General features: G+C 41.7%; 1 protein-coding gene across 1 annotated transcript in view; it reads right to left on the bottom strand.

The window, feature by feature from the left end:
- The window catches only part of LTN1 (listerin E3 ubiquitin protein ligase 1), a 48,167-nt gene that overhangs the window by 33,363 nt on the left and 1,961 nt on the right, over window positions 1-12,843 (bottom strand). The window contains exons 2-9 of the mRNA XM_006105816.3: window positions 11,224-11,427; window positions 10,662-10,760; window positions 9,136-9,366; window positions 5,313-5,365; window positions 4,194-4,374; window positions 2,456-2,629; window positions 1,467-1,657; window positions 735-870 (exon numbers count right to left, since the gene is read on the bottom strand). Of these exons, the coding sequence (XP_006105878.1) occupies window positions 735-870; window positions 1,467-1,657; window positions 2,456-2,629; window positions 4,194-4,374; window positions 5,313-5,365; window positions 9,136-9,366; window positions 10,662-10,760; window positions 11,224-11,427 (1,269 nt within the window). The remainder of the gene's footprint in view (window positions 1-734; window positions 871-1,466; window positions 1,658-2,455; window positions 2,630-4,193; window positions 4,375-5,312; window positions 5,366-9,135; window positions 9,367-10,661; window positions 10,761-11,223; window positions 11,428-12,843) is intronic.

Raw genomic sequence — 12,843 nt, forward strand, 5'->3', positions numbered from 1 at the left:
TATAGTTTTCTCTTCATCTTCTGAAGTTATTCAAGTTTTCTTATTTTCTAAGCCATTATGAAAGACACAGAAGACCTACAGAAATCAGAACCCTTTTTATTACATTACAAAAATAAGAGAAGTTAACTATGTGAGACACCCAGTAGGATCTGGGCTTATATTACATCAATTAACTTCCCATCGGAAGAGCCACATTCCAACACCTGCTCGCAACACTGGTTCTAAGAGCCAAGCACAACTGTCCACAAAAGGATACAAGACCCAGCCGGGCATGGCTAAGAGGTTGAGCAGCAACCCAGGAACCAAGAGGTCACAGTTCAATTCCCGGTCAGGGCACATTGCCCAGGTTGGGCTCAATACCCAGTAAGGGGCGTGCGGGAGGAAGCCAATCAATGATTCTCTCATCATTGATGTTTCTCTCTCTCTCTCTCTCCCTCTTCCTTCCTCTCTAAAATCAATAAAAATATATATATTTTAAAAAGGATACATGTATGTAAATATTTTAGAAGTAATAAATAACTGATGCATTATTTAAACTTAATACAAAAGATCACAAATAGCATCTTCTTGTACATCCAGCGACCAGTCCTCAGGCATGACAGTATAATACTATTCTCTAGCAGCTGTGAAACCCTTAGCAGGAAGGCTAATCAATAGAAATGGCAACAAGACACAATGAGCTGGACTCTTCATGGTCAGTGGGAGAGGCACTGGTGGTTTTCACTCTATGATACCTGGTCATTGACGAGCATCTCCTCCATCTCCTCCTCACCTAAGCTTTGCTGCATTATAAAACGTAGGCATTCAAAAAAAGCAGACATCACTGCTGAGCACTCTGAGAAGCTGGTTTTAATTCTCTCTGTCGACAGCCTGAAATAACAAATAACTGTGGCTTACTCTTTCAAAAAAAAGAATATAAGCAATGCAGAAACACCAAAATAAAGTCATGGAAAAGGCATCATACCAAAAGGAGATGAATTTTTACAAATAAAATTCTTAAACTGAAAACTAAGAACAAATACAGCCTGATTAGAATGTAAACCTGAAGAACTGTGAAAAAAGCCTCAAGTACCCAAGAAAAATTTCAATTTAATTCTCTGAAAACCTGAAAAGTGTTTAATGAACAGTAAAGCAATTTTGCGGAAATTTAAATAAGAAAGACAATAATATATATATATCTTCTACTTATCTGTGAAAATAATAGAAATCTCCTTCACTTTAAAGATCATGACTCTAGCCAGGCCAGTGTGGCTCAATGGCTGAGCTTCAACCTATGAACCAGGAGGTCACAGTTTGATTCCGGATTCGGGCACATGCCTGGGTTGCAGGCTTGATCCCCAGTGTAGGGGGCGTGCAGGAGGCAGCTGATCAATGATTCTTTCTCATCACTGATGCTTCTATCCGCTCTCTTCCTCTCTGATATCAATAGAAAATATTTTTAAAGATCAAGACTTTGAATTCCTTACCCTGCAACGAGAGAGGTGAGGAAGTTTCTGAAGAAGTCCAGCCTGGGGTCTGTGATGGACTGAGGGAGTTTGCTGATGAATGGCAGAAGATAAGGGTATATGACAGTGGCCAGACCCCGACCACCTTCACGAACCACAGCTGAAAGTTTGGGAAAAACACTTTTTTTTGCATTTACATGAAGCCAACAGTCCTACCAAAGAAAGATGATAATAATAAAGATTATAAACACACTTTTCCCAATTAACAGAGAAGACACATAGGTCTCTAAAATAAAAATCAAGTATTCTACATAAAAAAGCTAACATCTCCCACTGCCATTAAAAACGAAAACTCTCGCCCTAACCGGTTTGGCTCAGTGGATAGAGCGTCGGCCTGCGGACTGAAGGGTCCCAGGTTCGATTCTGGTCAAGGGCATGTACCTTGGTTGCGGGCACATCCCCAGTGGGAGGTGTGAAGAGGCAGCTGATTGATGTTTCTCTCTCATCAATGTTTCTAGCTCTCTATCCCTCTCCCTTCCTCTCTGTAAAAAATCAATAAAATATATTTTTTAAAAAATCCTAAATCACTGTGCATAAATATGATTGACTTAAAAAAAAAACCACAAAAAACTCTGAAATTATAAGAAATTTATTGCATATAGTATCATGTATCCAACATGCTTCCAGAATATTCATCAGAAATAATTACTTACAATTAAAATATTTCTATAAAAGCTGCATTCTCAAAAGAACAGCAATATTTAGTCTTAAATATAAGATTCAGATATGCTTGCTTCAATGAGCCACATAAGAATGAGTGATACTGGCTAAACTGAAAGTAAATAAAAACTCTTTGCCATTTTATAATCAGTTTATGATTTACACAAGTTTTGGATTAAATATTTTATTTCCAAGAAGCCTTTTTCCAATAACTTTTAGATATTATAACCTAGTAAGCTCTTTCCAAGATAAGTGTTCCCGGATGTACTAAACATACTTCTCTTACGTACCTCAATGGTTGTAAGTGTATACAGTACAGCTTCCCAGAGAGCAGGGCAGACGATGGGGTCGCTGTCATCAATGCTAAGTAGGACAGACGAGCTCACTTTTGGTGCTTCCTTCTTCATCAATTGTGGAATACGCTGGCACAAAGCAGAAATTAACTCAAAATAAGCTGAGCGGATCTAAAAGAAAACACAGAAGTTGAATTAAATTCAAGCCAAATAGGACTAGGATAGGCTTTTATTCATGGTTAAGGACAGACAGGTTATTCATAACCCTCCCATTAATAAAACTGAAACAACTAGAAAAATACGTCAAAGGATATTTTTAAGAGTATCGAATGACTGAGAAGCCAATAGGAATCACCAAGCCAAAGTTAAAGGCAGGAAGAATTCAACTTCCCATTTCTGTGGCTGAAGGAAACACAGAGCTAAGTGCAGAAGCCTCTGTGGGGGGCCGTGGATTATGCCTGCAGACACACTAGCAGCACAACGTTCAATAGAGCCAGACAAAAATAAGACACCTTGAGTCGCTATCAGTAGAAACCAAAGGTAACAGAGAGATCTGAGACTTTAAATCTTAAAATTATCAGTTACAAACTCCGTATCAACAATCCTTATTATAGTTAACAAAAGTTTAAAGAAATTTGAGAGGAAGGACTCTTAGAAAAGGCACAGCAGATCTGAAAAATAAGCAAACACAATTCCTAATCTAAAAGTAAATAAATACATAATTATTTAAAGCTCAGTTCAAAAAAAATTATCCACCAAGTAGATTGAAAAGAGAAAAAGATAAAAACACCAATGAGAGCATGAGACACAGACCAAGAGAATGAAAACACCAGCACCTCCCAAGCAGAAAAAGATGTGAACAAGCAGATTAGAAAACCACACACAACAACATCAATAGCTTATGAAGAGATGCTACAGGTCACTCAGCAGAGATCACCTGAACGCCTACTACTCTGGTCACAACCAGGAAGCTGCAGGATGCGCAGTTGTGGCTGGACCAGAAGACTGTGTAGGACTCCATGCACTGATGGTCCAGTCGAGAGTAACGGCCGTTCAGGTGAGCAATCTAGCACGACTTCAGAAAGTTAGTCCGTATGCATTTACTCTGGACTCAGCAATGAGAGGTTTTCAGAAAAATAAGCTCTCACAGGTCTGAGGATGCATGAGTGAAGAACGGTGAGGGCGAGGAACTAGAGGAACCGGGTGTCTGTCACGGGGGAATGAGCAGGTAAATGGAGTGGAGGCCCACTTCTGAATACTACGCAGCAGTTAGAAGCCATGGACCACATACACATATAGGAACATGATGAGTTTAAAGTATTTTAGTACTTTTTAAAAGTACTAAGTAAAAAGCAATAAATGGAATGGAATGTAACACAATGCCACTTAAGCACGTTTAGAATGGCCAGCTGGTGGAGGTGGAGGAGGAGGAGGGAGACAGAAAGGAACGGGAAGAACAAACACATGCAATGAGAAGAGCCTCTGTCCACCCCACAAGGTCACGGTGCCAGGAGTGAGGAGGATGACAATTCACTTTGATGTTGAAGCCCAAATAAGAAACAACAAAGAGAAAATACAGTTACATCTGGTAAGAGAGGTGATTCAGTGCCACCACAGAGATACATTTGTAGAGTTTTAAACATAAACAATAAACATAAAGCATAAACAAACTAGCAAGATCAGAGGGAAAAAAATAAATCAGAGAAATGTCTTAAAATAAAAAAGATTAACATACCTGAGGTATACTGTGTTTTCCATACTTCCAAAATTTATTCTGTGATAGAAGAGACTTAAATTTCTCCTCCAGAGAATCAAGTTCATTATCAGGTAAGAGGCAAAGCAATTTCTTTAATGCCAATAAGGAACAAGTTACAACCCGATAGAATTTAGCTTCTCTCTCTTCCTCTGGAACAGTTCTTATTGTAAAAAGAAAATAAATATGTATAAGGATTGAGTATAAGCCAAACTATATTTTTAAAATTAAAATGTCTAAGATTACTTTCCCAACAGACTCTTAACCGTGTGATTACAACATAAGAAACGTAAAGGGAACATTTTGCTACTATTTCAGTGAAACTATTCATAGTTCTTCAACTATTTTCAACCAGACCATAGAGTGGTTCCTGCGATGACGGTCAAAGGTGAATGTGGCCTGGCCGGTGTCGCTCAGTGGCTGAGCATCAGGCCATGAACCAGGGGCTCTCGATTTGATTCCCAGTCAGGACACATGCCCAGTAGGGGGCGTGCAGGAGGCAGCCGATCCATGATTCTCTCTTCATCATTGATGTTTCTCTCTCTCCCTCTCCCTTTCTCTCTGAAATCAATAAAAAAAGATATATATTGTTAAAAAATCAATAATACATATTTTTAGCCGAAACCGGTTTGGCTCAGTGGATAGAGCGTCGGCCTGTGGACTGAAGGGTCCCAGGTTCAATTCCGGTCAAGGGCATGTACCTGGGTTGCGGGCACATCCCCAGTGGGAGGTGTGCAGGAGGCAGCTGATCGATGTTTCTCTCTCATCGATGTTTCTAACTCTCTATCTCTCTCCCTTCCACTCTGTAAAAAATCAATAAAATATATTTTAAAAAAAATAATAATACATATTTTTAAAAAGAAGTGCATGTGGGGAAAACCTAAAAGCATCTCTTTGTAAACAAACCAAATATGTGGCTCCCAGACCATTCACCTCACACAGGACGGACCACAGGGAGCAGCACATAGGACAGCACCTGCAAACAGCACCCCAGGGCGTCTCCATCTCTGCACGCAGCACCCCCTAAACATGTCACACTGCAACCCCCTTATAACCCAGGAGGGAGACAAGCCCTGACACGAGCTACACGGCGCCACTTACTGTGGGTCACTGAGCGAGTCGGGTGTTTCCTTTATCAGGTGGTCCTGCAGCACCTGCAGGGGGACAACCGAGCCTTGAGACTCATGGAACTGAATGGTGACAGCAGAGCACAAACCTCACCCCACCTCAACGCGTTCCCCCCGCCCACAAAGAAGCTACATGAAGCAGCAAAGCTAAAAGGTTTGACTTGCACTTACTTTCTCTCCCTACCATCCCCGAGACTGGCTGCTACTGGGGTGACTTCTCCAACAAGTGCTGTTTCCATCAGGAGGAAGCAGCCCAAGACACGCCTGCCCTGGCTGCTCGGTCCGCTGGCCCAGGTGGTGCCGGCATAGACTCCCCGTCAGTACGTCAGTACGTCAGTACGTCCGGGCGAGAAGCAGGCCCTGCTCCCCTCCCCCCTCTGGGCGCCTCCCTGCTCACAGAAGAACACAGCTGTGCTCGGCCCCGTCACACAGGCAGGTCTAGATTCCGTCGGAAATGCCGGGTGCGTCGGCCTACTTCTGGGCCCAGTACAAGCGAGGACCCGGCTCGTGTGAACTTAACCAGCACCACAAGCGCTGGCATTTCCTGAGCGTTTCCACACGCCAGACAAAGCCCGAGCACACTTCCCGCATCACCTCAGTCAGTCCTCACAACGACTGAGTGGAGGACAATTCCCGTTGTAACAGATTGGGAAACGGAGGGACAGCAAGTTGCCTGGGATCACACACCTCACGATGGAAGAGGGGCCCTGGAACGAATGGATCACCCAGGCCCTCATCTTACAGGCAGCACAATCCACTGTCCGCGGACAGTATAACCGAGACCTGAACTGGGGAACTAGAATGCACATCCTATCCTGTCTAAGCCTGGCATTCTGATCTTCATTTGTCTAACTCCCCTCTAATAAGTTGGTTTTGTATTTGGGAAAGTTCAAACCTAGTATCTGCAATGAACTGTGATAGAAGCTAAAGGGAAAATAACAAAGAGGAAATCATCCACGGGTTCCACAAAAAGCCAGAACAAAAGCACACACCACTCCAAACTGCCGAATCAGTTATCTCAAAATCCATTTTCTAAAACTCTTATCTTTAAACATTTTTTATATTTTTAAAATTTACTTTTATCTTACATATTTTTATTGAATTCAGAGAGAGGAAAAGGAAGAGAGAGAAAGCCCTAGCCGTCTTGGCTCAGTGGATAGAGCATCGGCCTGCAGACTGAAGGGTCTCGGGTTCGATTCCGGTCAAGGGCACATGCCGGGGTTGCGGGCTCAATCCTCAGTGCGGGGCGTGGCAGGAGGCAGCCAATCAATGATTCTCTCTCATCACTGATGTTTCTATCTCTCTCCCTCTCCCATCCTCTCTGAAATCGATAAAAATATATTTTTAAAATGATGAGAGAGAATCATTGATCGACTGCCTCCTGCACGCCCCTCATTGGGAATCGAACCCACTGGGGATGCATGTACCCTTGACTGGAATTGAACCTGGGACCCCCCAGTCCACAGACTGATGCTCTATCCACTGAGCCAAACCAGCGAGGGTGCATTTTCTAAAACTCTTAGTGTCCAAACTCATGCCACTTCACTTTCGTAACAGTTACCACTTGATATTTACATAAACAAGTGACTCTGGCCCTGTGGTTGGGTGAGAGAAGTCCCTTTGAGAAGATGACTGAAGGTACAAATCCTCCGCCTAGAAAGACAAGCTTGGCACACCTGAGAAATGGAGCCTGGTAGGACCGAGACCTCCTGGGGAAGGAGGCTGCAGATGTGTGCCTGTGGGAGAGGCGTCGGGGAAGGACCAGCCATGAAGAGCCCTGGAGTCCACAGCTGTAGCGACGAGGGGAACCCACAGGAAGGCTGACCCACTGACAGGAGGAGGGGGGGGGGGGGGACAGACACGGGCTCTAAAGACCCCGGAGCACTGGATAGGGGACGAACGGAAGCACACCTTTTTTAGATCCTCAACTCCCTCTCACTCACAGTCCATCTACTTCTACTTCATGTAATACTGAGAAGCTTGGTCATCTGGTTTTTCCAGTCCATATCTCAGGAATAGCAAAAAGGAGGGAAGAAGTAAGGAAAATAGTACTAGATGCAGACAAACTGAAAGCTGAGAAGTCATGGCTGACACCAGTGTGTAAAGTGTGGGCCAGGAGTTGAAGAAACTTTCTGATGTGTTAATAGGAGTCTAGATGTGTATGGCCATTTGAAGGGTAATTTGTCAGTATCTAGTATCTTTTGACCCAACAAATGATGACTCAAAGTGCTGATAGTTATCACTCCCACAGGTGGGAAGATATCTACTCATGAATGTCCACTAAAGTAGTGTTTGCTATCTTAAAAATATTGGGGTAAAACTACAAATGTATATTTTAAAAGTTAACTAGACTGTCATATATCCATACAAAGGAATACCAGAGAGCCAGAAAAAAGAGTGAGGTAGATCTGTAAACATATGTTAATATGGAAATACAGGGGGGAAATAAGTTTAGATTGAATTTTTAGATGCACACCTTTTTATATTATACTAGAGGCACGAATTCATACACGGGTGGGGTCCCTCGGCCTGGCTGGCGATCAGTCCCAATCGGGATCGATCAGGCCAGCCAGCCGGGGGAAGGGACCGTGGGATGTTGGTCAACCGGCTGTGGGAGGTTGGCTGTGGGAATGTACTGACCACCAGGGAGCAGCTCCTGCGTTGAACATCTGCCCCTGGTGGTCAGTGCGCATCATAGCAACCGGTCGACCGCTCATTCGATTGACCGGTCCTAACGGTTGCTTAGGCTTTTATATATGTATATAGATAGATGTTACAAAGCATATATCTAAGTTTTTTAGGTAATATAGTTTGAGATTCATAAATTAAAGATGGAAAATTTAAACAGTTTAGAAAGATCCAGTCCAACATCTAGCTATATAAAAGGCTAATATGCAAAGTGTCCCCTTAGGAGTTCAACCGGGAGACCCAGAGTTCAACTGCTTGCTATGATGTGCACTAACCACCAGGGGGCAGCGCGGAATGAAGGCAGGCCCCAGTCGGCAGCCAGGAGGCCCCAATCAGCCCTGAAAGCAGGCCAGGCCCAGGGACCCTATCTGTGCATGATTTTCGTGCACCAGGCCTCTAGTGTTAATTATATTTAAAATGCAACATGAACAGTTGTGTTAAACACTACAGTGGGGCCTTGACTTACGAGTTTAATTCGTTCCGAGACCGAGCTCGTTAAGGAGCTCGTTAAGGAGCTCGTTAACTCAAATTACTCTATCAACTCAATGCAAAAAATCAGCCAGACAGCTGGTATCTCAAAAAACTCGTTAGTCAGGACACTTGTAAGTCAAGGCCCCACTGTATTTTAAAAAGACAATCTTCTGGCCCAGCCGCTGTGGCCCAGTGGTTGAACCAAGAGGTCCCCAGTTCGATTCCAGGCAGGACACATGCACGGGTGTTTCAGGCTGGATCCCCAGCAGGAGGCATGAAGGAGGCAACTGATCGATGTTTCTCTCTCATCAGTGTTTCTGTCTCCCTATCCCTCTTCCCTCCTTTCTCTAAAAAAAAAATCAATAAGAACATATATATGTGTGAATACATATATATACACATAAAAAAATCAATAAGAACATATATATGTGTGAATACATATATATATATACATATATATATACACATACACACACACACACACACACACGTATATATGTATTTTTTAGAGACAATTTTCCGTTGGAAAGACTCCACACACTTACTCCTTCATGCCAGGTAAGAGAGCTGTTATTGTAACATGCCTGCTATCCCTTAAATACTTGAGAAAAAAACAGAGAAGAGTGGCAAGAACTTACACTTGTGATCTCATCCTTACAGAATGCTATGGCTTCAGGCTGCTTGCTGGGAGGGAAGGCTGCTTCGAAGGCATCTTTTGCTGCGGACGCGGCTGGTGCGTACGTGTCACACTGAGCTATGAGCCAATAGCCCATTAAACTTTTTAAATAAGGAGCCAAGTGTTTCTTAACTTTGAGGATAAGTTTTTCAAAAGCTTGCTGTGTGGCTTCTCGAACCCGGCGGTCATGGTCCTATTGAAAGTATAAGATGGTTTAAAATAGCTCTAGCTCATTAAAACAAATATAAATAATTCTGTACATGCTATGATGACCCCTTAATAAGAATTCAACTATGTACAGAGCTAAACAAAAGTCAGTAACTATGTGAAGTAATTAATTTATTTCCTTTCCCTTCTCCCAATGAGATAAGAACTATATTCAAGACTGAGTCAAGGCTAGGCCTTAACCCAAGAGTGGGGAACCTTTTTCAGACAAGGGCTATTTGGATATTTATGACATCATTGGAGGGCCATACAAAATTATCAACTTAAAAATCAGCCTGCTATATTTGGTCAAACATTTAATTAACTCACCACTAATGCCTGGCAGGGCCAGACCAAATGATTTTACGGGCCTTATAAGACCCGTGGGCCGGACATTCCCCACTCCTGTCTTAAACAATGAAGCAACTGATTCTCATTTTTCTGCATCAAATATACAAAGAAATTAAGCCACCCAAAATTATTGTGACTGGAAAGCATTTGGGTAATTTTGACCTAATTTTTGAAAACACAGACTCCCTATATACATCTTACAAAGTGTAATTATGATCCAATCTACATAACAATACTGACATAACATTTCATAATCCTCACCAAAAATGTCCTATATACCTGACAGTCTCTATAATTTCAATAAAAAAAACATACAACGGCCCTGCCGGATAGTTCAGTTGGTTAGAGTGTTGTCCTGAAAGACCAAAATTGTGGGTTCAATCCCCAGTCAGGGCACATGTATGAATCAACCAATCTATATGAATAAAAGCCTAAATGACCATTACAACCGACCAAACGACCAGTCACTATGATGCACACTGACTCCCAGGGGGCAGACACTCAATGCAGGAGCTGGCCCTTGGTGGTCAGTGCGCTTCCACAGCCAACCTTCCATGGCCGGCCAACCTCCCGCGCTCCCTCCCCCCAGCCAGCCAGGTGGTCAGTGCGCTCCCACAGCCAACCTCCCGCGGCCAGCCAACCTCCTGCAGTCCCTCCCTTCAGCTGGTCGGCCCTGATCGGCCCCTATCGGGACTGGGTGAGACGGCCCCGATCGCCCCAATTGCCAGCCAGGCCGAGTGACCCCACCCGTTCACAAATTCATGCACTGGGCCTCTAGTAAATACATAAATAAATGGAACAACAAATTGATGTCTCTCTCTCTCTTCCTCCTTCCCTCTGAACCTCCCTCTCTCCCTTTAAGGCCTTCCTCTCTCTAAAAGTCAATTTTTAAAAAATGCAACAGAAATAAGCCAGTAAAGTCTTGATACTTACAAGTGAAATTTTGCAAAATATTCTTGGCCAGTATGGAAGAACTCCTTTTACAATTTCTGTATCTCTCTCTGTACACATAGTTCCAAATTCTTGCATAGCCTAAAGTAAATTATTAACATTGTTAAGGATCAACAGCCATAATATTGGCTTTTGATTAAATTTATTCTGTTCTAGAAGCTTCATCTGTTTTATTTAATAGGAGAATACATTGTTTCTATTTGTGCTATATAGGACTAATTTGAAGAGTTCCTTTACAAGCTAGTATGGTAGAAAATTTTAAGTTGTTTTTAAAAAGATAGATATACAGGATTAAATTACATTCTCTAATGGGACAAAAAGAATACAGGGAGAAATCCAAAGTGGTTCCAAAAAGTGCAGAGCAACACACTAATTTATAACCTAGAAGGTAAGTGCAAACTACGCTTAAGTCTGTGTGTCAGAAAAAAGTGCAACTGTGAAAGAAATTACTAGTGATGATTCATTTCTCTCTCTATGAAACATGCCAATGATATCTTAATAAAAGGATTATCTTCATCATTTTCATGAAAGCAAGAAAACTTACTTTTAATTTCGTGGTGACATCTTTCTTAGAAAGTTTCCGCAGCACCATTCGGAAATCAGAATCTACAAGGTTGTCTATTTCCTCAGCTCCTTGAACGGCAGGAACGTAGCCCAGGTCACTCTGAAATGTTCCAAAACCAATGAATCCAGGCACGGTTCCCTGTTCTTTGGCTAGAAGTTCTGCAGCTCGGCCACTGTTTGAAGGCTGATAAGAAAGGAGAGAAAAAATGTCAGAGTCCAGGAAGAGTTCAAAATTTAACTTTGAGTTCTTGAGAGTCATCCCTTGGTAATTCCCAGGGGAGAACAAGCTTTCACTTGGGAACTTCTTCTTCTTAGCCTAAGATTTCATTGCAATGTTCCCCAAAGGTGAATGTTTCTGTCACCAAGAGGTTATCAGTAATGATCTTAGGAGCCATTTCCTGGTTTCCTAAACATCAGAAAAATGTTCTTTAAACTGGGTAGATGATATCAAATTAATGAGTCATGACATCATTTTAAAGACATAGATTAAAATATTTAAAATCAGAGAATGCATCACGAATGGTAAGCCCAAGTATTGCTTTATCAAATGTTTTACTTCCCATATTTGTATAAATAATATGTATATACACTTGTATACTGTGTAATAATGCAAAATTAATTCAAAATGGTTACAAGTTACATTATTATGGACATAAAAATCAATACGATTATTTTGTTTTGAACCATAATCAGTGGTCTGCTTGACTGATATACAAAGTGATAGTCTCTTAGCAGTAAAAGGGATTAGTTGTGACAGAAAGAACATATTTAACTGTTGAAAGAAATTCACATACTAGTACTGTCATCAAATAGGAAGATGCCTCCGTTCAATGTCCAGGATGACATTACAATCCATCTAAACTTATCTGTTTTTCTCTGTAAGAATGTTCAAAAGGACTATCCAAATGTGTGATTCAGTTTGCTTGTACCTAACAAAATTGTGTACGGAAAACTTATTTGTCAAGGAATATTCTGGGTTACTTTCTAAACTGAGTGACCAGAAATGGAAATGATGGCCTGAATTACATTTTTTTCAAAACAGCAGCATTTAAGACTAATTGCAAAATAGGTTCTCTATTTTAAAACCTTATTTAAATGAACATTATTCAATTTGTCTTTCTCAATATTGACGCATGAACAAAAAGCTACAAAGAAAGTTAGTGAACTAAAATACAATTCTGAAAACTAAATATGATGACCTTAGGACATCCAAATTTTATCTATAAACCCATTTGTAAACAGCTGTATGATAAAACAGAATGAAGTAGCATAAAAAACTAATTATTGCCGGGGCCAGTTTGGCTCAGTGGATAGAGCGTCGGCCTGCAGACTGAAAGGTCCCAGGTTCGATTCCGGTCAAGGGCATGTACTTGGGTTGCGGGCACATCCCCAGTGGGAGATGTGCAGGAGGCAGCTGATCGATATTTCTCTCTCATTGATGTTTCTAACTATCTCTCTCCCTTCCTCTCTGTAAAAAATCAATAACATATATTTAAAAAAAAAACTAATTATTGCTAAAAGCTAAAGGAGTCAAGGTTGAATTCTGAACTGACCTGAATTACCAGAGCTGGACAGTGATAACTGGGCGTAGGAGAAAAGC

The sequence above is a fragment of the Myotis lucifugus genome, unplaced genomic scaffold, assembly GCF_000147115.1.
Source record: "Myotis lucifugus unplaced genomic scaffold, Myoluc2.0 scaffold_727, whole genome shotgun sequence".
In the NCBI taxonomy this organism is placed as follows: domain Eukaryota; kingdom Metazoa; phylum Chordata; class Mammalia; order Chiroptera; family Vespertilionidae; genus Myotis; species Myotis lucifugus.